A 23,737-nucleotide genomic window follows, 5' to 3' on the forward strand; every position below is an offset into this window, starting at 1 on the left:
ACTGAACAATTTGTCAGACAGAAGCAGAAGCAGAAGCAGAAGAAGAAGAAGAAGAAGAAGAGGAGGAGGAGGAGGAGGATTTGGATTTGATATCCCGCTTTATCACTACCCAAAGGAGTCTCAAAGCGGCTAACATTCTCCTTTTTCTTCCTCCCCAACAAACACTCTGTGAGGTAAGTGAGGCTGAGAGACTTCAGAGAAGTGTGACTAGCCCAAGGTCAACCAGCAGCTGCATGTGGAGGAGCGGGGACGCGAACCTGGTTTACCAGATTACGAGCCCACTGCTCTTAACCACTACACCACACTGCCTCATTCACAGTGCCTCTGTCTTGCCAGGATTCAAGATCAGTTCGTTTTTCCTTATCCATTTCACCACTGTATCCAGGCAATGGACCAGAGACTGGACAGCTTCTCCTGATTCTAATGTTATAGAGAAACAGAGGTGAGTGTCAGCAGCATACTGATGGCCCTCATCCTGAAACACTGAATGACTGCTCCCACTGGCTACGTGTAGATATTGATAGTACTGGGGATAACAGAGCAGAACCCCATAACATAGCTGCCAGGGGACTGAAAAGCACCCTCCCAATGCTACTCTCTGGACTCAGTCCTGAAAGTAGGATTGGAACCAGTGTACAGTAATAGAGTGTCCCCAATTCCCATTCCCCAGAGTTGGTCCAGGAGGATGCCATGGTCGATAGTATCAAAAGTCAACAAGAGATCAAGAAGTAGGAGCAAGGTCGCAGTCTCCCTGTCCCCCTCTCTGCACAGGTCATCCATCAGGGTGACCAACAAAGTACTTCTTATGTTCTTATTCTCTCCTTTCCAAAGTGTATCAGCTTGTTTATGTGCATGTGTGAAAATACATTCTGTCTTTCTGTCTTGCATTCCCCGAGATTTTGATAGCACCAGTTCTATTAGAAAACAAAATGTGTTGTCTTCAAGCTAGTATTATTGTGTGTTAAAAGGTGGGGGCATTAAAAAATAGGACCTCAAGTTCCTTCCCCAATTTACACGCAATCATAGAAGAGGTTTGAGACAACAGAATAAAACCAGAGAAGACTATTGTTTCATCAGTACATCCAATAATGAGTCTGCATTCACTTTGTGTGTATGTTCTTTTTTCTTCTCAGAAGACATCATACATGTGTAGATGGCTGATAGTAATCAGACAATGATGTATGACTTCATTCTTTTGGGGTTCACCAATCGTAGAGAACTGAAGTTTCCATTCTTCATGCTGTTTTTATTTGTTTATATTATGACCCTGCTGTTGAATCTGGGAATGATCACATTAATCAGGATGGATTCGCAACTCCACACTCCCATGTACTTCTTTCTCAGCAGCTTATCCTTTGTGGACATTTGTTATTCCTCCAATGTCACACCTCGGATGTTGGCAAATTTAGTAGCAGACTACCAAGTCATTTCCCTCACTGGATGTGTGATACAGTGTGACCTGTTCATTGCACTGAGTCTCACTGAATCCTTCATCCTGGCCGTCATGGCATATGATAGGTATGTTGCCATCTGCAATCCACTGACATATACCACAAAGATGTCCCGGAAGGTTTGCATGTGGCTGGTGGCAGTTCCCTCTACATATGCTTTCCTAGATGCCACAATACAGACCATATTCACCTTCCACCTGACCTTCTGTGGCTCCCATGTCATCAACCACTTTTACTGTGCTGACCCACCTCTCATGAAACTGTCCTGCTCTGACACCCACGTCAAACTGACCCTGATGTTACTTTCTGCCAGTTTTAACCTCATCAGCTCCCTCGTTGTTATTCTAATCTCCTATGTTTTCATTCTCTTCACTATCCTGAAAATTAAAAATGCTGGGGCGAGATACAAAGCTTTCTCCACATGTGGCTTCCACCTGACAGCTGTCACTCTCTATTATGGGACACTCTTTGTCATGTACATCAGGCGTCCTTCTAGAGTGTCCCTAGAACAGGGGAAAATAGTTTCTCTGTTCTATGTGGTGGTGATTCCCATGCTGAATCCGTTGATCTACAGCCTAAGGAACAAGGAGGTCAAAGGTGCCCTGAAGAGATTAATGCAGAGGAAAGTATTATTGCATTAGATGTCTATTCATTCACTTGCTATGAACAAAAAAATAAAGAAATAAGGAGGTTGTCTCCGCAGTATGTCCAAGTAGAAGGGAAATTAAATTTTAAAGCTTATGAATGTGTGAAGTTTATTATAGGCTAGATGTATTATTATTGCTGTTTGGTTTCTTCGGTCCTTTACAAAATTTCTGATTCCCATTTAGTTATTGGTTTTTATCTCCAGAAGATAGTGACAATATGACCAAAGTTTAGCTCAATACCTCAAAATCCTAAGGAATCACCAGCATTTAATTCTCAAATTCACCAGTTCTTTGATTTATCCTTCTTGGGAATTTTCAGGTTTTCTTCTCTATCAGTTGTGGAGCCATCAGGATGCAGCACTGTACTCAACATTTATTACAACTTTGAGATAAATGTATTGTTATTGTTTTGGGGGTCAGTTTGGGTGATATTAGTTGGTCCTTCTCAGACCTGCCATTCTTTGTGAGGTTAGAATCTGCAAGAGGAAACCTGGTGAACCAGTCAAACTAGTTACTTTTTTAAGGTAATGGCCTTGGCTGGCCTTATTAGCATTGCAAAATTTTTGCTAAGAAAAGATATGTTGCCATAGTGACAAATGAAGATGTGTCCAGGAGCAGATAGACTTTCCCCTTCTCACCTGGCTGGATGCCATCCAATCCAAGGAAGGAGCACAATAGGCTAGGGGAATTAATGTTGGTTGGTGAAGCTGGAGACACTGAGGCTTGCCTTGCTCTGTGCTGGACCCAAAGTTATGGCTTCCTGGGAACCTAATGGGGAGGCAAAATCTTTCTACCAGCTCCATCTGGTACGTAGGCTGAGATCCTACCTGCCCACAGATTGTCTCGCCAGAGTGGTGCATGCTCTAGTTATCTCTTGCTTGGACTACTGCAATGCGCTCCATGTGGGGCTACCTTTGAAGGTGACCCAGAAACTGCAACTAATCCAGAATGCGGCAGCTAGACTGGTGACTGGGAGTGGCCATTGATTCTATATAACACTGGTCCTGAAAGACCTACATTGGCTCCCAATACATTTCTGAGCACAATTCAAAGTGTTGGTGCTGACCTTTAAAGTCTCAAACGGCCTTGGCCCAATATACCTGAAGGAACGTCTCCACCCCCATCGTTCTCCCCGGACACTGAGGTCCAGCGCCGAGGGCCTTCTGGCAGTTCCCTCACTGCAAGAAGCCAAGTTACAAGGAACCAGGCAGAGGGCCTTCTTGGTAGTGGCGCCCACTCTGTGGAACACCCTACCATCAGATGTCAAGGAAATAAACAACTATCTGACTTTTAGAAGACATCTGAAGGGAACCCTGTTTAGGGAAGTTTTTAATGTTTGATGTTTTATTGTGTTTTTAATATTCTGTTGGGAGCTACCCAGAGTGACTAGGGAAACCCAGCCAGATAGGTAGGGTATAAATTATTATTATTATTATTATTATTATTATTATTATTATTATTATTATTATTATTATACCTCGAGTTACGGACGCCTCAGGTTACAAACGCTTCAGGTTACATCCTCTGCTAACCTGGAGGAGTTACCTCGAGTTGAGAACTTCGCCCCAGGATGACAATGGAAATTGCGTGCCGGCGGTGCAGCGGCAGCAAGAGGCCCCATTAGCGAAAGCACACCTCTAGTTAATAATAGTTTCAGGTTAAGAACGGACCTCTGGAACGAATTAAGTTTGTAACTAGAGGTACCACTGTAGAGCTTTGAACCTTTCCATCCTATGCTCAGGTTATATACATGTGTAAATAAAACCGTATATCCTAAATATTCTACAGTCTTTACTAACTTTCTTTCCAGGGAAATTGATCTCTCTACTGCAACTGTATTTAATATCTCCTCTAGTCTCTTAAAGTTATTATTTTACATTTTCATGACTCCCCTTTTTATTTTCCAAATTTCAATCCATTTGATATACAGTGGTACCTCTGGTTAAGTACTTAATTCATTCCGGAGGTCTGTTCTTAACCTGAAACTGTTTTTAACCTGAAGCACCACTTTAGCTACTGGGGCTTCCTGCTGCCACCGCACCGCCGGAGCATGATTTCTGTTCTCATCCTGAAGCAAAGTTCTTAACCTGAAGCACTATTTCTGGGTTAGTGGAGTCTGTAACCTGAAGTGTATGTAATCTGAAGCGTATGTAACCTGAGGTACCACTGTAACTGAAAAGCAGCTGATTACTTTAGATGTCAAATTCCTGATGGAGAGAAATGCCCCATTGCAAGAAGGATGATCTGTATATGAAAACAGAATCTTCACACAGATTGCCTTTTAGAATTGGACCCTGCGCTACATGGCTAATAAAATTCCACATCCTACATTCAAAGATAAAAACATCACTTGAAGATGGAAACCTCCAGAAAGCTAGAGAGGTTGTCCTTAATATTGTGTTTGGGAAAGCTTTGTGCCTGACTTGTTTTATCTTTGCAAAAGTCTGCCTTAAGGATTTCTGTAATCTCTTTCTGGTGGCTCCACTGCCGGCAGGGGATAAACCAAGGAAATGGGAAATGCATTTTCATAGTGTACACTTCCTTGGTTTATCTACAGAAACCCTTAAGGTGGAGTTTTGCAAAGAAGTCAGGCACAAAGCTTTCCCAAATACAATACTAAGGACAACTTCTCCAAGCTTTCTGGAGATTTCCATCTTGATATAGTTCATGATAGGATGGTATAGAAATAATTCTATGAACAAATAAATGGATTTTTAAATGGAAATGCCACATATGTTATGACTGGTCACATGATTTATTTTTGCAACCAGTAAACCTATTGTTTCAGATTTTACTGGGGTCAGCTGCTCATCGTGAACTCCTATAAGTTATTAAGGATGAGCTTCTAGAATAAAAGGAAGATATCAAGGAATGCCTAAGAAAAGAGAGGGAAATTGTGGAAACTGAATTAAGTTTCTGAATGAATACTATTATTGGAGATGTGTGGCGAGAGCCAGTGTGGTGTAGCGGTTAAGAGCGATAGACTTGTAATCTGGTGAACCGGGTTCACATCTCTGCTCCTCCACATGCAGCTGCTGGGTGACCTTGGGCCAGTCACACTTCCCTGAAGTCTCTCAGCCCCATTCACCTCACAGAGTGTTTGTTGTGGGGGAGGAAGGGAAAGGAGAATGTTAGCCGCTTTGAGACTCCTTCGGGTAGTGATAAAGCGGGATATCAAATCCAAACTCCTCCTCCTCCTCCTCCTCCTCCTCTTCTTCTTCTTCTTCTTCTTCTTCTTCTTCTTCTTCTTCTTCTTCTTCTTCTTCTTCTTTGTTATTGAGACCTTCAGCTCCAGATGATAGTCTACCAGCCTAAGACTGGGCTCAAATTGGCAATAACTGAATGATTTATATGGCTTGAGTCCTTGGTCTAAGGCATCTAATCAAGCAGGAGCAGATTCAACCAAAAATGTGGTGATTTAGAGTTGATTAATCTTTTTAAATAATATACTTTTCAAAAATAAATACATTGCCAAAAGAGACCCACCAACTAAATAACTGTAGGATTTGACAGAGTACCAGCTATGCCATTGCCATGAGAGATACATTGATGGTATACTGATGAATTCCCCAGTGGAGTCAATATAGCTCCACTGTATATATTTATATATTTTGCGGTTTTATATTCTGATTTTGTTATGTGAACTGCCCTGAGACCTTTGGGTATAGGGTGGTATATAAATTCAATAAAATAAATAAATAAATCTGTACACTGACCTTTATCCAAAGATCACAGAGTGGTTTAAAACATAAAAATACAAAGCGGGAACACAAAATAAATAATAATAATAATAATAATAATAATAATAATAATAATAATAATCCCAAACCAATAACCCCACTTCTAAAAGCACATTTAAAAGGTCACAGAATGTTAATCAGCCAAAGGTCTGGTTGTAGAGGAATGTTTTCGCTTGTCACCTAAAGATATGTAATGAAGATGCTAGGCAGGCCTCCCTGGGGAGAGCATGCCACAAAAGGGGAGCCACTGCAGAAAAGGCCCGTTCTTGTGTTGTCATCCTCTGGACCTCTCTGGAAATGACCATCCAAGTAGTACCAGAACCATTGCAAAGTGGTGCTACCCAGCCCTAACTTGGACAGCTGCTCCAGAAGTATACCATGGTCAAAGGTATTGAAATCCACTGAGAGGTCAAGGAGAACTGACAGTGACACAATTCCCCTGTCTCTCTAGTGACAGAAGTCGTAATCCAGGGCAACCAAAGCAGTTTCTGTGTCAGAACTGGGCCTAAACCCTTATTGAAATGGATTTCATTTCAAAAGAAATGATAATAATGTATTAAAACGTACACTTTAAGATAAAATATATTTAGAGGCACACATTTGACTGAACATTTTCTTGCAGATTTTTGAGAAGAAATATATTAGCAGATTAATGGGTAAAGGGAATTAAATGACATTTTGAGTGAGCACATGTGGAAGTGACTTGGCCCAGAAAGAGATTGATTTATCTATCCATCCCTACATTGAGGCTCTTCCATCTTATCTCCTGTGTTGCTTTCTAGCATCACCTCCTTTTGGCCACTCCAAGCATACACACAACACATTCCATTCTTTGCTTGAATAAAATACATTAGGAAGAATGTTCTAAATATCCATCAGTGGACAACAACAATTCTTTCTGTTGTTCTCTTTAGAGCATCTTTCACCTCCTTGTTTCTCAGGCTATAGATCAGAGGATTGAGCATAGGAATCACCAGTGTGTAGAAAACGGAAGCTATTTTATCCGTTGCTAGAGAGTGGTTTGTACTAGGTTGCAAATACATAAAGATCAGAGTGCCATAGAAGATGGTGACAGCAGTCAAGTGAGAAGCACACGTGGAGAAGGCTTTGAGTCGTCCCTGAGCAGAGCTGATTCTCAGAATGGCTGAGAGGATAAACGTATAAGAGATGAGAACAATTAGAAGGGAGCATAGCATATCAAAACCAGCAAAAGCGTAGATCAGTATCTGCTTCGTGCTGGTGTCAGAGCAGGAAAGGGCTAACAACGGGAGGTCATCGCAGTAGAAATGGTTGATCACATTAGCAGAGCAGAAGGACAAACGAAATGTAACTATGGTGTGGAACAAAGCAACACAGAAGCTGTATGCATAAGGGCCAGCTGCCAGCTGGATGCAGACTCTCTGGGACATGATGATCCGATAAAGCAGTGGATTGCAGATGGCCACATAACGGTCATATGCCATCACCGCCAGGAGAAAGCACTCTGTGATCATGAAAGTAAGGAAGCAGCCCAGCTGTGCTGCGCATGCATAGTACGAGATGGTTTTCTTAGCTGCTAAGAAGTTTGCCAGCATCTTAGGGGCAATGACAGAGGAATAGCAGAGGTCAACAAAAGCCAAGTGGCTGAGGAAGAAGTACATGGGGTTATGGAGGTGGCTATCAGTCCGGATTAGAAGGATAATCCCAAGATTCCCCATCACAGTGATAACGTAGATCAGGAGGAAGATGACAAAAAGGGGGACTTGTAGGTCCGAGCGGTCGGTGAGTCCAAACAGAATGAACTCCTTCACTGTGGTCACGGTGTGATTGGCATCTGCCATTTATTCCGCATCAGATCATCTGGTTAAACAGGGCATGATTAAATTAGGGGAGAATTTCACTTATCTCTGACAGGCAGAAAACATACAGTAGTGTTATCTCAGCATATGTGGATGATAATTTTTTCTGGTGGGTACTTTTTAAAAATACTGTCTTGTTTCTGTAGGTGTTCTGTTTTAAGTTCTGATGTGGTAAACATTGTCATGCAATCACAATATCACCACCAGCTGAAATCATTGTTTGAGAAATGTTATGTGTTTCTGATCTGCATAACCACCACCATCTCAACCCTAAGAGTTTGCCTGGGTTCAGAAAGCATTTCTTGACCTTCTTACCAGATAAACCCTATGACTGAACACGGGTAGCTTAAACTCTGTCTCCTTATAGGGTTTTTTGTCATTTTGAGGTCAGGAAGGCAATAGAAATGCTGCCCGTTTTGATACATTTCTGCATTTCCTCCTTAGAATAAGGTGTGTAATATATCCATTGTACACAGCAGGGAAATATTCAAACGTAAATACACCATACAGCAAAAGTGATCAGGGTGGAGGAGTAGCGGCACTTGCCTAACCTTCTGTGACTGGTGTGGATTACTGGGAGAGGTGAGGTGGTGGGGAGATTGGTGTGGTGCAAACACAGCTATGAAGCCAATCTGGTACTCCTGTTGGTGGATTTATATCTTGCCAACCTCTCCTTCCCAGTAAGCTATACTGATGTCAGTGATAAGAGGTCATGTAAGCACCACCCCTCCTCCCCATCAACCATCATGGTCATACAGGTACACTGAAGAGACTAAATTGGTTGCAGCAGGTGACAAAATTGGACGTGCTGCTACATAAAGTGTGAAATGGTTCCTTAGCAGCACCTTATTCTTGCCAGCAGGGCAGCTTTTTCAAACTGCCTTTCTAACAAAGCTGATACCCCATGAACGCCACCTCCCAATCAGGTTTTTGCTTGAATCATAACACACCTGACACATTTATGAAGAATCTCTAGGCAAGTAGATCCTTGGCCATATTGTTAACAGATGCTTGGGGAATTTTGTCTTTTGTGACTTGCTCTGAATTTCTTAGACTGGATAATTTTTGCACTTCTCTGAATTTTGCAACACTGCTCTCTGCAATTTAAGGGTATCAAAGTACATTTAGAAACACACACACACACACACAGAGAGAGAGAGAGAGAGAGAGAGAGAGAGAGAGAGAGAGAATACATATAGAAATATACACCAACACATATATAAATGCATTTTTGTGTGGAATTTTACAAAAAGAAATGGCTGATTAATGGAATCAGCCTATGGAACAGATTTATGGATGACACAAATGAGAAACAGATTGGTTCTTTCATCTTCATATATATCATACTTCTATTCTTATTTCCTGGACAAATCCCATTTTTCACCATAAGGGTTGCTTATGACATTGAGCAGCGCAGAGACCCTGCGCTGCTCATTGTCTGAAGGATGTATCTCTCTGTATCTATACATAAAAAATGTATCTACATATACGAAGATGTTAAAACTAAGATCTCATATAAAGAAATGCACATTCACTCCCAAAGTGTCAGAAGAAATATAGTTATGAACTGAGCGATACTTTGCACTTGTCACTCTTCCCGCAGAGAGGTAAAATTCACCCTTCCTGGAAGAAAGGTGAGCAAAGTTGTGGCTCAAGAATGTGACAGTGTCCATTTTTTGCCACCACTAACCATGCTGAGGCACTTCTGCACTGATTGCTTCCCCATCTCATGGATAAAAATATACTCTCCTCCAGTGTTCCTCGTTCACAACAGGATACACATTTTTTTAAACATGGAAATTATCCCCTTGTAGAACAATGCTAATTTAGTTCTTGGTTAAAGTAGCCAGCTGCCCAACCTACCAGAGTGTTCATTTCCTTGTTCTTTTATGCACTCTGGGTCCCCCTGACTGCCAAGCTCTTTATGTGTGTATCTGTCCCTCTAGCATTCTGCCTCAAATTCCGCCTGTAGGAGTTTTGATCCTTAGGGATATCTCCAAATGAGTTGCTGAGATAAACATGTGCCATGTAATCATGCTTCTTTGCATGATGGAACCCTCTTCTTACCAACTGGTAAGTGCAGAATTCAATCCAGCATGGCATTGCTCCTTCCCAAGGGGTTTCCCTTAAGGGCAGGTTCTTGCGAATGAGCAACACTGAGCGCAATGGAATGTTTTGCTTATCAGATGGTAAGTGCAGGATTCAACCCTGCATTTTGCACTCACAAACATGCAGGACCTTTCATTCAGTCAGGAGAGGGGAAAAGGAGATGCAGATGCTCCCCTGCCCAACCATATGTTTACTTAGGTTTTTAAAAACCCTAAGTATAGGGCTGTCTTTAGCATATGCGCCGCTGGGGTGCAAAGATCTGCCCAGTGCCCCCAAATTTAGTTTAACTGCCCCCAAATTAACTTTTATTGAGCTTTTTTGGGAGGGGGAGCCAAAGTTGATGACTTTGTGGGGGAGGGTGAACTCAAAGTTACTGAATTTTTTTGGGGAGGAGGGAAATCGCTTACCTATAACAACCTTTTCACTGCCGCCAATCAAGAGAGACCAGTATACAGTAGGTATACATTTGGCACCCCCCAGAATTAGGCACCTGGGTGCCCCACACCCCTTGCACCCGCTTAAAGACAGCCCTCCCTAAGTAGCCCTGCCCCTGAATCAGAGGCATCAGCTTGCAAGGCCAGTGTTGCATGTGTGACATAGGTGTGATGTCAAGAGGTCAGGGGCGGAGCCAAACATGGTGATCAGTGGCTTCTCCTCCACTTCCTCTTGGTACCACCACTGATGGGAGGCTGCTTCGACCCTCCTTCCCCTCTGCAACAGCAGCAGGAGAAGAATGGGTCGACCGCTGAAGTTGTGCAACACTTGTCTCTGTGCTTCACCTCTGCACTTTTTGGACATTGGAGGAAGCCCCCACTCCCAAAATATAGGGAGGGCAAAAGGGCTCAGCCCCAGGAGCTGGCACCGCTGCCTTGAATTGATCGGGGATCAGATTTTGGGATGACCCTTTGGCAGGTCTGCTGAATCCAGGGAATCTAGATTAGGGCCCTGGTGCAGATTCAGAGTTTGTGTAAGTCTGTGCAATAATGGCTGCAATAAATAAATAATAAGATGTGACTTGTCATTCTATTTTGAAACAAGACAAGGCTAGGTGGGAATGTTTGGTCCTAAGTGCTTCTCGTCGCTTTTTTGTACATACAATGAATGGGGTGAACATGTATTTTATATATATATATTGCAGAGTTTTGTAACATTTAAATTAAAAGAGATGCTGCTTTATAATGAATCAGAGCAGCAATCCAGTAGCCCCCTTTTAAGATTCCAAGAAAACTTTGGAGATTCTGTGGTTTAGACAATGAGACAGAACCAGGAAAGCAAAGTGCACCAAAGGGAAGTAGAAAACAGCAACCATTTTGGACTAGGATTCCTATAGAGCAGTGTTTCCCAAACTTGGATCCCCAGCTGTTTTTGGGCTACATCTCCCATCATCCCTAGTTAGCAGGACCAGTGGTCTGGGATGATGGGAATTGTAGTCCAAAAACAGCTGGAGACCAAAGTTTGCGAACACTGCTATAGAGCTTGGTATCCAAATAACTCATTCATCAATCACAGTTCTGACTTCACACATTGATTAAAAACATTGAAAGGCAGGAGCAGCCTGGTGACTCATTTCATAGAAATTGCTTAGAAAGTTGCATGTACATTCTAGAAGGTCTTGGTATTTACAGTGGTACCTCGGTTTTTGAACATAATCCATTCTGGAAGACCGTTTGAGTTCTGAAACGTTCAAAAACCGAGGACTCGACAGCCGACAGCTAGGCCTCCGGATCTTGCAGTCAGTGGAGGCTGCATGGCATGTTCAACTTCTGAGGCGTGTTTGAAAACTGAAGCATTTACTTCTGGGTTTATGGCATTCGCAAACTGAAATGTTTGTCAACAGACATTCAAAAACCAAGGTACCACTGTACTTTTAATTTTTTAAAAAATGAAAGCTTAGACTCTAGGCCCCTTGCAAGTCTGGACCCTGATGAGATGGCACCATTATAATCTCTCTCTCTCTCTCTCTCTCTCTCTCTCTCTCTCTCTCTCTCTGTGTGTGTGTGTGTGTGTGTGTCTGTTGCTTGATGTTATGGGGAATTTTCCCAAGGCTCGGGTGAAATTGATGAGTTTAGTCAGCTGCAGACACCCAAGTTCGGAGGCAGATAGACTAATCCTGAGCCATCCACACCTAGTGTGACTTTCTCTGCTCTGCAGCAAGAGACATAAAAGTGATTGAGAGCCTATAGGGAATCCTCACAAGAGAATGAATAAATACTCTGTGAGCTCCTCATCCAAGCTCAACCCTCTGAATGCTGCTGAGGCTCCATTCCATAGGTGAGCTACTAAAGTATGAAAATGGTGTTCAGGAGACATGTCCTAGGAATCTCTGGTTGTTGTTGTTGTCATCTGCAATTCATTGAGTACTTTAAAATAGATATTAGTGGTAGACAGAATGGTGCTGAGAGTTTAGGATTTTGCTCATTTGCTACAATTAAAAATGCTGCAATCCATAGCTGATCATGCTTTTGGATGCTCAAATACATATATTGCATAGATTGGAATTCCTGTTAACTTCTGTGTGGGTGGAAGGGATCCAATTTGTGTATTCTGAAGAATATGTGAGATTTTTTCCACTGAAAATAAAGACAGAAGTAATTTGGTAGGGAAGATAGCATTATACAGGCACCAGAGTTTCCACATTTGGAAAAGATTACAGGAGGGCACTAAGTTAAAATCTACCTTCAAAAGGTGTTTTCATGCAAAATGTGTAGGATTTTAAAAATTAGTAGCACTTTATCTCCAAGTAAAATAAAACATGAAATATTTACAGACCTCAGAAGTAAATAACATTGAGTCTAATGTGGCTTACCCCTGAATAAATGGGTATCTCCTGAAAATAGAACATTCTGTAATTTGAAGGGAATTCTGAAATGATATCTCCTCCTGAATTTAAAAAGGGTGTAGTTCCACCAATCTCCCTCTTGCACATCATTTGCTCCTAATGACCATATGCAACTGGCCGGATTAAGGAGATGGAAATTGTCTGACCCCTCCTCCCATCTTCTTCGCTATCTCTCAAAATAGATAGTAGATACTCAGCCTTTTTCTTTCTTTCTGTCCCAACAGCTAATCTATAATAAAAAACATGTCTGTGTGGAATCATTCAAGCACCACTGAGTTTATTCTCCTAGGAATCACAAGCCGAATGGAGCTGAAACTGCCCCTCTTCTTTCTGTTCCTTCTGATCTACATTGTCACCCTGGTGGGGAACATAGGGATGATCTTGCTCATCAGGAGAGACCCTCGCCTCCACACCCCCATGTACTTCTTTCTCAGTAACTTGGCTTTTGTGGATGTCAACTATTCCTCAGCCATCACACCCAACATGTTAGTCACTCTCTTGGCAGAGAACAAAAGCATTGGGGTCATTGGATGTGCAACTCAGATGTTTATGTTTGTTATATGTGGGAGTTCTGAATGCCTCTTGTTGGCAGTGATGGCGTACGACCGGTATGTGGCTATCTGCAACCCACTGCGTTACCCCATCATAATGTCAGGGAAAAGGTGCATGTGTCTAGTAGCTGGTTCCTATTTCCTTGGCAATTCTTATGCAGTTCTACACACAGTGTTTACCTTCACTTTGTCCTTTTGTGGGCCAAATGTGATCAACCATTATTACTGCGACATTCCCCCACTGCTACAGCTTTCTTGTTCGGATACGCACACCAACGAGACAGTGATATTTGCACAGGTTAGCATAAATTGCGTCGGCACAACAGCAATCATCTTGCTCTCCTATGCCTGTATCTTGGCCACCATTCTGAAGATCCATTCTGCCGAGAGCAGGCGCAAGGCCTTTTCCACCTGCACATCCCATCTGACGGTTGTCAGCTTATTCTACGGGGCAATTTTCTTCATGTATCTGAGGCCCAGCTCCACGTACGCACTAGAGCAAGACAAAGTGGCCTCGCTATTCTACACGGTGGTGATGCCCATGCTGAATCCCCTCATCTACAGCCTGAGAAACAAGGAAGTTAAGGATGCATTTTGGAGACTGCTTGGGAAGACACTGCCATTCTAAAGGACAATTGTGGAATAGCAAACCAATATAATAATGAACAGGATATTCAACTTTCATTCTGTTTACTAATATTCATTATGCCTTTCAGTTTATTATTGTTGTTGTATTTATATTTTAAGGGCTTGTTCTAATGGTGGTGCAAGTAGAAGGAACCATCCCTAACCAATGTTTATCATTGATTTATTTATTAGATTTATATACCACCCTTCATTAAAAGATCTCAGGGCAATTCACAAAATGTTCACCTCCCTTTTGCAGCCCCCTCTACCAAGGATAGATGCATCAGTCATATCTACACGCTGGTTCAGAAGTCCATCCCATCCCATTTCCAGATTAATTTGCAATTTTTACTTTTAAAAATACAAAAGAATTTTTGCATGTAATACATACACATACTTTTATTACAAAATACATATATAAATTTTATTCGATCCCAAAATGAGCATTTTAAATACCTATTTCATCTCACCTTGTGCATTTTAAAGCATATTTTATCCTAAAACACACATTTCTTTCCTGTTTTTGTTTCTATGAAGAAATGTATTGTGAAATTCAGAGAAGCAGAAAGAAAATTACACTCTGATCTATGTATTATACTGGGAGACGTGGATTAGGTTTGTTCACCTACAAATTCAGACCAAACAAAATTCATCTCCCAGGCATCTTAATTTTTTTACATTTTTTCAAATGCCAAAGCAGTCAGTAGGATAGCCATTCTCTACTTTGCAGAGAACAGTTCTCCATTTAAAGAGTTATCCCAGGACAGCCCTCTAATCTGAAGGGCTACCAATTACATGCTTAGTATATAAAGAACAATCAAGTAGAAAAAGCAGCAGAGGCCTTGAGGTTGCCTATCAATGGTTAGCTCTTGCACTGCAGTCTAAGTAGACACAGATGCCACCTGGTCACAGTCTTTGCTACTATGGGGAGATGTATTGTATTTCAATTGTAGTAATTATTTACAGATTTGCATCTATACACATTAGCACCTGCAAATGTTATGTGAACCTTTGTCCTACTTCATCCTTTTTATTTTTGTCAGTTTAACAATGGGTAAGCCACCACCCTGGCTTTAAGTCATGGAATCTGGAGTTGTACAGCCTAAGAATAGGTTTGCCTCCTCAAGGAGAGACAGGCTAGCAGCAAATACAGCTGAATGTGCATTTGTTTATATAAAGAGATATAGTAGAAATGCATCTGCATATACATGTTTATATGCTAATGCTAGAAGCTTCTGAACCTAGATGGGAAAACTGAATGCAGAAGAGGAAAGTTAGAGCTGCCATACATCCTGACTTTCCATGACATGCCTTGGAATAAAAAAGGTGCAACAACTTTTGTTCCCCTAAAAAAAAACACCCAAAAAACTCTGTTCTGATTTTCATTTGGAGATATGGCAACTCTAGGAAATTGCCTGCTTGTATGCTGCCACAGGCATGGAGCTGGCCACTGTGAGAACAGGATGCTGGACTAGATGGGTCATTTGGCTGATCCAGCAGATTCCTCTTATGTTCTTATGCCAAGCATAGGCAAACTCGGCCCTCCAGATGTTTTGGGACTACAACTCCCATCATCCCTAGCTAACAGGACTAGTTGTCAGGGATGATGGGAGTTGTAGTCCCAAAACATCTGGAGGGCCGAGTTTGCCTATGCCTCTCTTATCCAACATTTACTCCTACCTGAAAGAGCTGCGGTGGATACCACTATAAACACTATAAACCATTATAAACAATATTGCTTGTTCAAGTAGCTACACACCCAACTAGAAACATGCAATTTGATGCAGTTTTCACACGTGAAACATGGATCTCCAGATTTAGAAAGGATAAAGACTGCAATGTACTTGAACATTCTGGCCCATGTAATTTTAACATATGCATTACAAACCCAACTGAAGCAAAAGCTCCATTAAGCCTTATGTGTGGGAACTATATTTATCATGGTTTTCCACTGGTGAATTCCCTGTGATCCACCTATTACGGATACAGGCTCCAGATGGATATGTAAGTTAGTGATGATGATCTATTAATACACTAGTGGTTATTATAGGTAGAATGTTTACAAAGATATAATTCCTCTTAGAGACTCATTAAGTTTATGGAAGCAATAATTACTCAAGGCAAATCTTTATTTATTATTAGGAACAATGCTTCCAAATGGTAACAATGATTATGGTCTTAACAAATGATGAGATTGGAGGTCCACAATGGCCTGCGCTTGCCCAGGCAGGTGCATTATGTGGCCCGTGAGAACAGCAAAATAACCAGACTGTACAATGGTGATGGGATAAAATCAGGCCAAATCTTTATTTAAAGTAGCAGGCAGTTCAAGGGTTGCCATGGCATTGGGTCCCAAGATCAGTTCATCATTCCACAAGCCCTGTGTTGATGGAATGGATCTGCTGGGTTTGGATCGCTCCAAACCTGTACAATGGGAGTCAGCCAGTGTTGAAACTGCCATGGTGCAGGCAGGGTCTCACTGGGAGACCAGGGTGCAGATTCCAACCAGGCAGACACCGAACCCGCACTTGGGATTGCCATGGTCAATCCTCCCCTCAGGCCCCTTATGGTCACCCCCCTATACTATGTTGATCCTGATTAATGCCATTTCCGCCCTCATACAAACAACGTTCTTCCGCTAACAAAGGAAAGCCATAATTTCACTGAGGGAAAGGTGAGAAAAGCCCCAACCAAATGTCAACCAAAAGGAAAGAAATTCCTTTCTGGTCCTTTCAACCAATGACCCAGAATTGCTATGTGAAGGCTCTAACCCAAGGGCAGGCAGGTAGGAAGCTCTCAAAGCAAAATGGCTGTGAGCTTCAGGGGAAGCAGCCTTATATAGGCTTTCCCCTCCCCTCTTCAGCAAGGACCCATGAGGAAGCTTTTTCACACAAGCCCATCACACAGAGAAGATACTGGGCAAAACCTGGCCACAGTCCCACCGGCCAAAGGGTCCCATGCTTATTGGGCATGGAACGGGGCTTATGTCTGCTTGACAAAGGAAAGGGTGTTTTGGAAACCTGGGAGATGAAGGTTGTGGCCCTACAATGATGAGAGAAGATGATGAGAGAAGGCAGCGCTCATTCTTCCTTAGACTCACCTGGGATGTTCCCAACTCCCTAAGTCAGTGCCCTAGTGATGGTGCTTTCTCAATGCTGGTCTGAGTTGACTGGCTTTTTCAGTCAGTTAATCTCTCTGATTGTGTCAAAGATAGGACCTTCAGGAAAAGGCAGCCAACGTAGTCCACATAGTTCAGCAGGAAAGCACTGCTCTTAATATGTGATGTGTGCTGACGCCATTACTGCTGCATTTGTTTGAGTGGACAGTGAGCATGCAGCAGGTATAGAAGTAAGAGAGTGGCACTTCCTAAGCTAACCAGCAGACAATGCTGACCCAGTGCTGGTTTTGAAGTAAGATTCAGTTGCTAGACATGGGGGTGTCTAGGCAGCAAAATATATTGGGCTGGCCCTGCAAGCGTTATGTAGATTTCTCTAAAGCCCATAGAAGAACAAGGAAGGAAGAAGATGAGGAAGTGCTATAGGAATGAATAACTCATGACTGTTCACAACAGCCCAGACTAATTGGGCAAGGTATCTTCAGCATCACACTAAAAAGTATATGTGAAACTTAGGGGAGTTAAGTCCCAGAGGTAACAGCAAATAATAAATACTATGAGAGGCTCCTCAAGATAGCAGACAATCATGTTCAACAAGCAGGTGCTTCATCTCACAGGGTAAGCTGGCAATTAATCGCTTCTGAGTATGGTTTTTAGGGGCCAATGTTTAGCAATCACAAGCATTTTTATTACTAGTGTTAATCACCAATATAGAGACAAACAGCAGAGTAGCTGCTGTTGGGAAAATAGATGTAATATATGCCTGGAGGGCTGGATATTCTATATTGGATAGATAAGGGAGGGTTGATGGGAGACATCAGGAATTGACAATGCACTGCAGGGAGGAGCAGCAGAAAGTAAATTGATGGTAGAGGAAACAAGTAAAGATGATTTATGGAAAAGGAGGATCTTGAGGGGCAACCTGGAAGGAGGAGGAGGATCCATCTCTAAATGCACCCATTTCAATTGTGGAAATAGAGCTGGCTATTAATCAAGCAAAAACAGGTAAATCATCGGGTCCTGATGGGCTCACCACCTCTTGCTATAGAACATTTCGAGATCTTCTAACAATACCACTGAAAGATACAATGAATGGAGTACGAGAAAGACACAGCACTTGAAAATTACACCCTAGCCTAAGTCATTAATTACCTTCCTACTGAACAGCCCACACCACGGCCCATAATCGTCTTATGGAAAACGTTTAATAGCTTGACCATGATTCCATAAGAAATCAACATTTTACCATTGAAGTCCCCCCCCCCGAGGTTAACTATAATTTTATTACTATCTACTCTTAGTAGAATTTTCAGATTTTCAGGTTACATCTTTGCCTCCTTTGCCAGGAATGAAGAAATGAGGTATGAATTGGGGTGAATAAAACATGCAGTTAAAAGAAACACCCTAACACCCCTCATTGTGGGTTCCTGAGAGCTGGGAGAATAAGCCTACCAAAATTCCATCCCTGCTCTGACCACTAGAACAGTCTCCCCTTGCCTGTTCACCTTAAAGGTAATCAACCACAGATGTAATGAGACAGACAGAATCCTAGAGTAGCTTCATTTCTGTAGCACTTATGCAAGACAATTGTGAGAAGTCGATTGGATAAGCATCTCTTCACCATAAGGATGCTTCAGTTTAACTCCCTCCTGACCTGCATCTGTGACAAACTGGTGTTTCACCAAGTTGGCCCAATTACCATATCCCTCCCTCAACATATCCCTCTACTACTACAGCATGAAATAGATGTGGGGGGCCAGTGCTCTCAGTTTGCCAATTCTGAGGGTACCCACCCCAATACAAATTCTACTTAACCCTTTAAATAGGGACTGGCTACTCCCATGCTCTAAATACATAAATATATATAAAGGTAAAGGTAAAGGTAAAGGGACCCCTGACCATTAGGTCCAGTCGCGGATGACTCTGGGGTTGCGGCACTCATCTCACTTTACTGGCATAGGGAGCCGGCGTACAGCTTCCAGGTCATGTGGCCAGCATGACTAAGCTGCTTTCTGGCGAACCAGAGCAGTGCACAAAAACACCATTTATCTTCCCGCTGGACTGGTACCTATTTATCTACTTGCACTTTGTGCTTTTGAACTGCTAGATTGGCAGGAGCAGGGACCGAGCAATGGCAGCTCACCTCGTCATGGGGATTCGAACCGCCGACCTTCTGATCGGCAAGCCCTAGGTTCTGTGGTTTAGACCACAGCGCCACCCGCGTCCCATATATAAAGTATATAATTATAAATATAAAAAGTGGCGCATTAGGAGAGCTGCCACTCTGGAAATGCACTGAGGAGGGTTAGGCTTTTAAGCCTGTCCACATTCCTCCTTTGACTGGCAGATGCGTCCCACCAGCTATGGGTCACCAAAACGGAGTTGGGTGAGGGAATCACCCTTCACCTGAAACAAGGGCAGAAGAGCAGCATTCCATTCACTCTTCCATGCTTTGTATTTTGAAACCCTTTGCTTTAGAACTCTGGAAGCACATGGAATCTTTGTCCAAAGTCACCTGTTGAAATGGTATTTTGTTTTGTTTGCCACACAAAGGGAACTGATCTGAGAAAATAAAAGATTACTTTGCTAACCATTGTTTCTCGTCCCACACAGGTAACTTGTATATGAGGAAATGTCTCGGGAGAATCACACCACAGTCACTGAATTCATTTTTCTAGGAGTCACAAACCGAACAGACCTGCAATTGCCCCTCTTTATCCTGTTCCTTATTGTCTATATTGCCACCGTAGTAGAAAATCTGGGCATGATCTTTCTGATAAGGAGTGACTCACAGCTTCACACTCCCATGTATTTCTTCCTCAGCCACTTGGCTTTTGTGGATCTCTGTTATTCTTCCACCATCACCCCCAAAATGTTGGTGGATCTCTTGTCAGAGAGAAAGAGCATTGGGGTTTCAGGCTGTGCAACCCAGATGTTTCTCTTTGTTGTATTTGGGATTACTGAGTGCCTCCTGCTAGCTGGAATGGCCTATGACCGTTATGTGGCAATCTGCAACCCCTTGCTCTATTCAGTTATTATGTCTGAGGAAAGGTGTGCCTGGCTCGTTGCTTGTTCATATGGAGTTGGACTGTTCCATTCAGTTACCCACACCACATTCACTTTTACATTGTCCTTCTGCAGATCAAATAAAATAAATCATTTCTTCTGTGATATTCCTCCACTTCTCCAGCTTTCTTGCTCTGATACCCACATATATGAGATGGTGATCTTTGCTTTGGTTAGTGTAAATTGTGTGACCACCACAACGACCATTGGCATTTCCTATACTTGCATACTGGTTACGGTTTTGAAGATACGCTCTGCAGAGGGAGACACAAAACCTTTTCCACCTGCACCTCCCACTTGATGGTTGTTACACTGTTCTATGGGACAATTTTCTTCATGTATCTCAGACCCAGCTCTGCATACAGCCTGGATCAAGACAAGGTCGCCTCCGTGTTCTACACAGTGATGATCCCTATGTTGAACCCCTTGATCTATGCCCTGAGGAACAAGGAGGTTAAATGTGCCCTTCAACGAGTGATTGAGAGGATGTTATCACTGTGAAATGAAATAGCAGAATAGCTGGAACAAAGTACAAGAAAAGAACCTTGCAATACAACTTGATCACTGTTATAATTCATCTGGTCTCCATGGTTGTTTGTTGTGAGTCCTAGCAGGGAATGAATTTGGAGCGACAATAACCACAATAACAAAAAGCTTCATGCTTTTTGTACATGTGAAGGACAATTGAAAAGCCTATTGCCTTTATATAAAAAAATTCTCATTCCTCAGGGGTTACTGGAATGAAAACTTTATGATGAAATTGAGAGAAGGCTATTGCAGTGCTAGGAAATTTAGAAACATACAGTGACATTCATACTGATAAGAGCTCTATATAGATCAAAGGTGCAACCCAATCAGTTTCTGTGCTAAGAATGCCTTTCTCGGGATGAAGCAAATAATAATAATAATAATAATAATAATAATAATAATAATAATAATAATAATAATAATATCTGGCTGGGTTTCCCCAGCCACTCCGGGTGGCTTCATACAAAGATTAAAAATACATTAAAATGTCACACATTAAAAACTTTGCTGAACAGGGAACAATAACTGCTAGTTTAGCACAATGTTAGAAAGTTCAGTATTGTGTAGTTGTCATGGGCCAGAATGTTGCACAACGTGAGGATATTACTGAATTGGCACCAGCCACAATTTATTTAAATATTTTTATCCCTTCCTCCCTGCAATGTAGCTAATATGGCTTTCACAGCTTTATCTCAGTTTTTCCAACAGAGGGCAGAGAGAGGGTGAGAAACCCAAATTCAAGCCTGAATATGAATTTGAACGTATGACACCTGGTGACATATATGGTCCTATGTACAATAAGGGACGTGGGTAGTGCTGTGGTCTAAACCACTGAGCCTCTGGGGTTTGCAGATCAAAAGGTTGGCCCTTTGAATCCCCGTGATGAGCTGAGGTCCCATTGCTCTGTCCCAGCTTCTGCCAACCTCGCAGTTCGAAAGCACACTAGTCCAGCATTTTGTTCTCACAGCGCCCAACTAGATGTCCAAGCAAAGCCCAAAAGCAGAGCACAGGCACTCTACCCACAAGTGAATCCCAGCAACCAGAATTCAAATCCATATAAACAATGACAATTGAGATAGAATATAGACAAAATGAGCTGCAGTCATTGATAGATCTGCCCTCCATTAATTTTGCCTTTTAAAGCCATCCAAGTTAGTAGCCATCACTACTTATTGTGGGAACAAATTCCAGATTATAACTATGGGCTGTGTGAAGAAGTATGATCTTTTATCTGTCATGAATTTTCCAATATTCAGCTTCATGGGATGGCCACCTGCTCTATTGTTATTTGAGTGGGAGAAAAACTTTTCTTTGTCTACTTTCTCTACTCCATGCATCATCCCATGGCTTCTGACAAAATTAACTGGAATTTTACTAAAAACACATTTCTTTAAATTGTAAAGATTTTAATAAAAACATCCGGAAACTGCACTAGCCACAGTACTTGTTATATTGACACCTCAGTTTCAAAGCTCTTTGCTTTGTCTGAATCTATACAAACCTCTGCCCCACTGGAACACCCTCCTAGTGCTTTGCCCCAGTGGGAGGTATCTGCTAATGGAGGGAAAGGGGGCCATTTTGACAATTCCCCCACCCACTGCTGCCCCAAATGTCCCTTGAAAATCTAAGCTGGAGGTTGGGGGAACAACCTACCCAGCCCCTGAGATCACTTTCTGAGGCCCTCCTAAGTGTGCCTCCTCCACCAGAGGTCTGGAGGGTGGTAATATAAGAAGAGGCCTTGTCTGCGATGGCTCCCCATTTGTGAAATGCTCTCCCCAGGGAGATTCAGCTAGCGCCTTCATTATACATCTTTAAGTGCCAGGCAAAAACGTTCCTCTTCAACCAGACTTTTGGCTGATTAATTTCTATAGACCTTTAAGCGTGTCTCTTGGTAGGGTGGGTGTTGGTGGTTATTGTTTTGCTATTGTTTTTGTTTTCATAATATACTTTGTGGTTTTATTCTGTGTGTTTTGCTGTGAACTGCCCTGAGATGATGATGGTGGTGATATTTCACTCTTTCTCTCTTTGGAATTCTGCTTGACAGCACCATTTCACCTCATTTTCCATTAAGAGGCAAAAAATAATAATTAGCTGCCTGTTGGTTGTTTTAGTTTCTATGAGACTTCAGGAGGGATTAAAGTCTGAAAAAGTCATGTGTGAGGAAGCTCAATATCCTGTCAGCTGTTTATCTTACAGCAGCCAAACAAAAGTGGTCCATAATAAATTGCAAGGTAGTCTCTTGCAAATTCAGATCAGAATAGACATTCTATTTATGCTAAGAATTCTGAAAGAACAGGACTGCTGAGAGAATAACATCTGGAGGAAAAGTAAAGTTAGGAACCAAGTGTCATTGGAAAGATTGGTGAAGAAAGAAAATGGAACAGAGCTTCTTATGGTACCCATATAGTACCAACAATCAGGGAGTTGGCAATCAGATTAAGGGAACATTTGTAGCTTATTTTAGAGTTGAGGAGAGAAAACATTATTGCAAATGATCAGATCCCTGTGATTCAACACATCTAGTTCATTTTAACATTATTTTACATCTTACATGAACTTGCTGATCTATCTGCCTCAAGCCCCCCCCTCTCTCTCTCTCTCTCTCTCTGACTGCACCAGAGTACCACAGCTGTTTATGCAGAAGCTGCGCAGAGCTTATTTCCAAAGGTATGTAAAAGTATGCAAAAGTGCACTTTATGCTGTGCTTTTTTGTGTCGTGTAGATAGAAGTATGTGAAGTGAAAGAAATGACTTGCATGAATTCTTTTACCGTTCATAGCACAGGAGTAAATATCTCCCGAGTAGATGCAGTGATAATCCAATTTAACAGTCTTAGATACCATCCATACTCAGAAATAAGTCCTACTGTATTCAGTGGGGTTTACTCCTATGTGATCATAGAGCTGTAGTTGGAAGGAACCCTGAGTGGCATTTAGTCCAACTCCCTGCAATGCAGGAATCTCAACTAAGCGCTTTTAGTAAAAATTGGTTTGCAAAGATTCTAACTGGATTTGTTTTTTCCAACAAATGTGTTGGATTTGCTGGCTTTTTAAAGTAGAAGTATACCTACAGCAGGATCAATGTAAGAGGCAAACCCTGTACTAGAAACAATTCATGATTCTGAGCTCTCACACTGTATCTAATACAGTGGTACCTCAGGTTACATACGCTTCAGGTTACAGACCCTGCTATCTCAGAAATACTACCTTGGGTTAAGAACTTTGCTT

At 42.1% G+C, this 23,737-nt stretch overlaps 2 protein-coding genes across 2 annotated transcripts; both read left to right on the forward strand.

Annotated features, from left to right (window-relative positions):
* Positions 1 to 1,153: 1,153 nt before the first annotated feature.
* On the forward strand, positions 1,154 to 13,803 carry LOC309377971 (olfactory receptor 5AP2-like; the record flags this gene model as incomplete). Its single annotated transcript, XM_081925711.1, has 2 exons — positions 1,154 to 2,077; positions 12,865 to 13,803. The coding sequence occupies 2 exons, from the start codon at positions 1,154 to 1,156 to the stop codon at positions 13,801 to 13,803; spliced, it is 1,863 nt and encodes a 620-aa protein (XP_081781837.1).
* A 5,746-nt stretch (positions 13,804 to 19,549) lies between these two features.
* LOC309366820 (olfactory receptor 5AP2-like) lies at positions 19,550 to 20,484 on the forward strand (the record flags this gene model as incomplete). The annotated part of the gene is given in 2 exon segments (XM_081905674.1): positions 19,550 to 20,246; positions 20,249 to 20,484. Coding segments are annotated over 2 exon segments (933 nt in total).
* Positions 20,485 to 23,737: the final 3,253 nt, after the last annotated feature.

Source organism: Podarcis melisellensis, assembly GCF_964234715.1.
Source record: "Podarcis melisellensis genome assembly, chromosome: 1".
Classification (NCBI taxonomy): Eukaryota; Metazoa; Chordata; class Lepidosauria; order Squamata; family Lacertidae; genus Podarcis; species Podarcis melisellensis.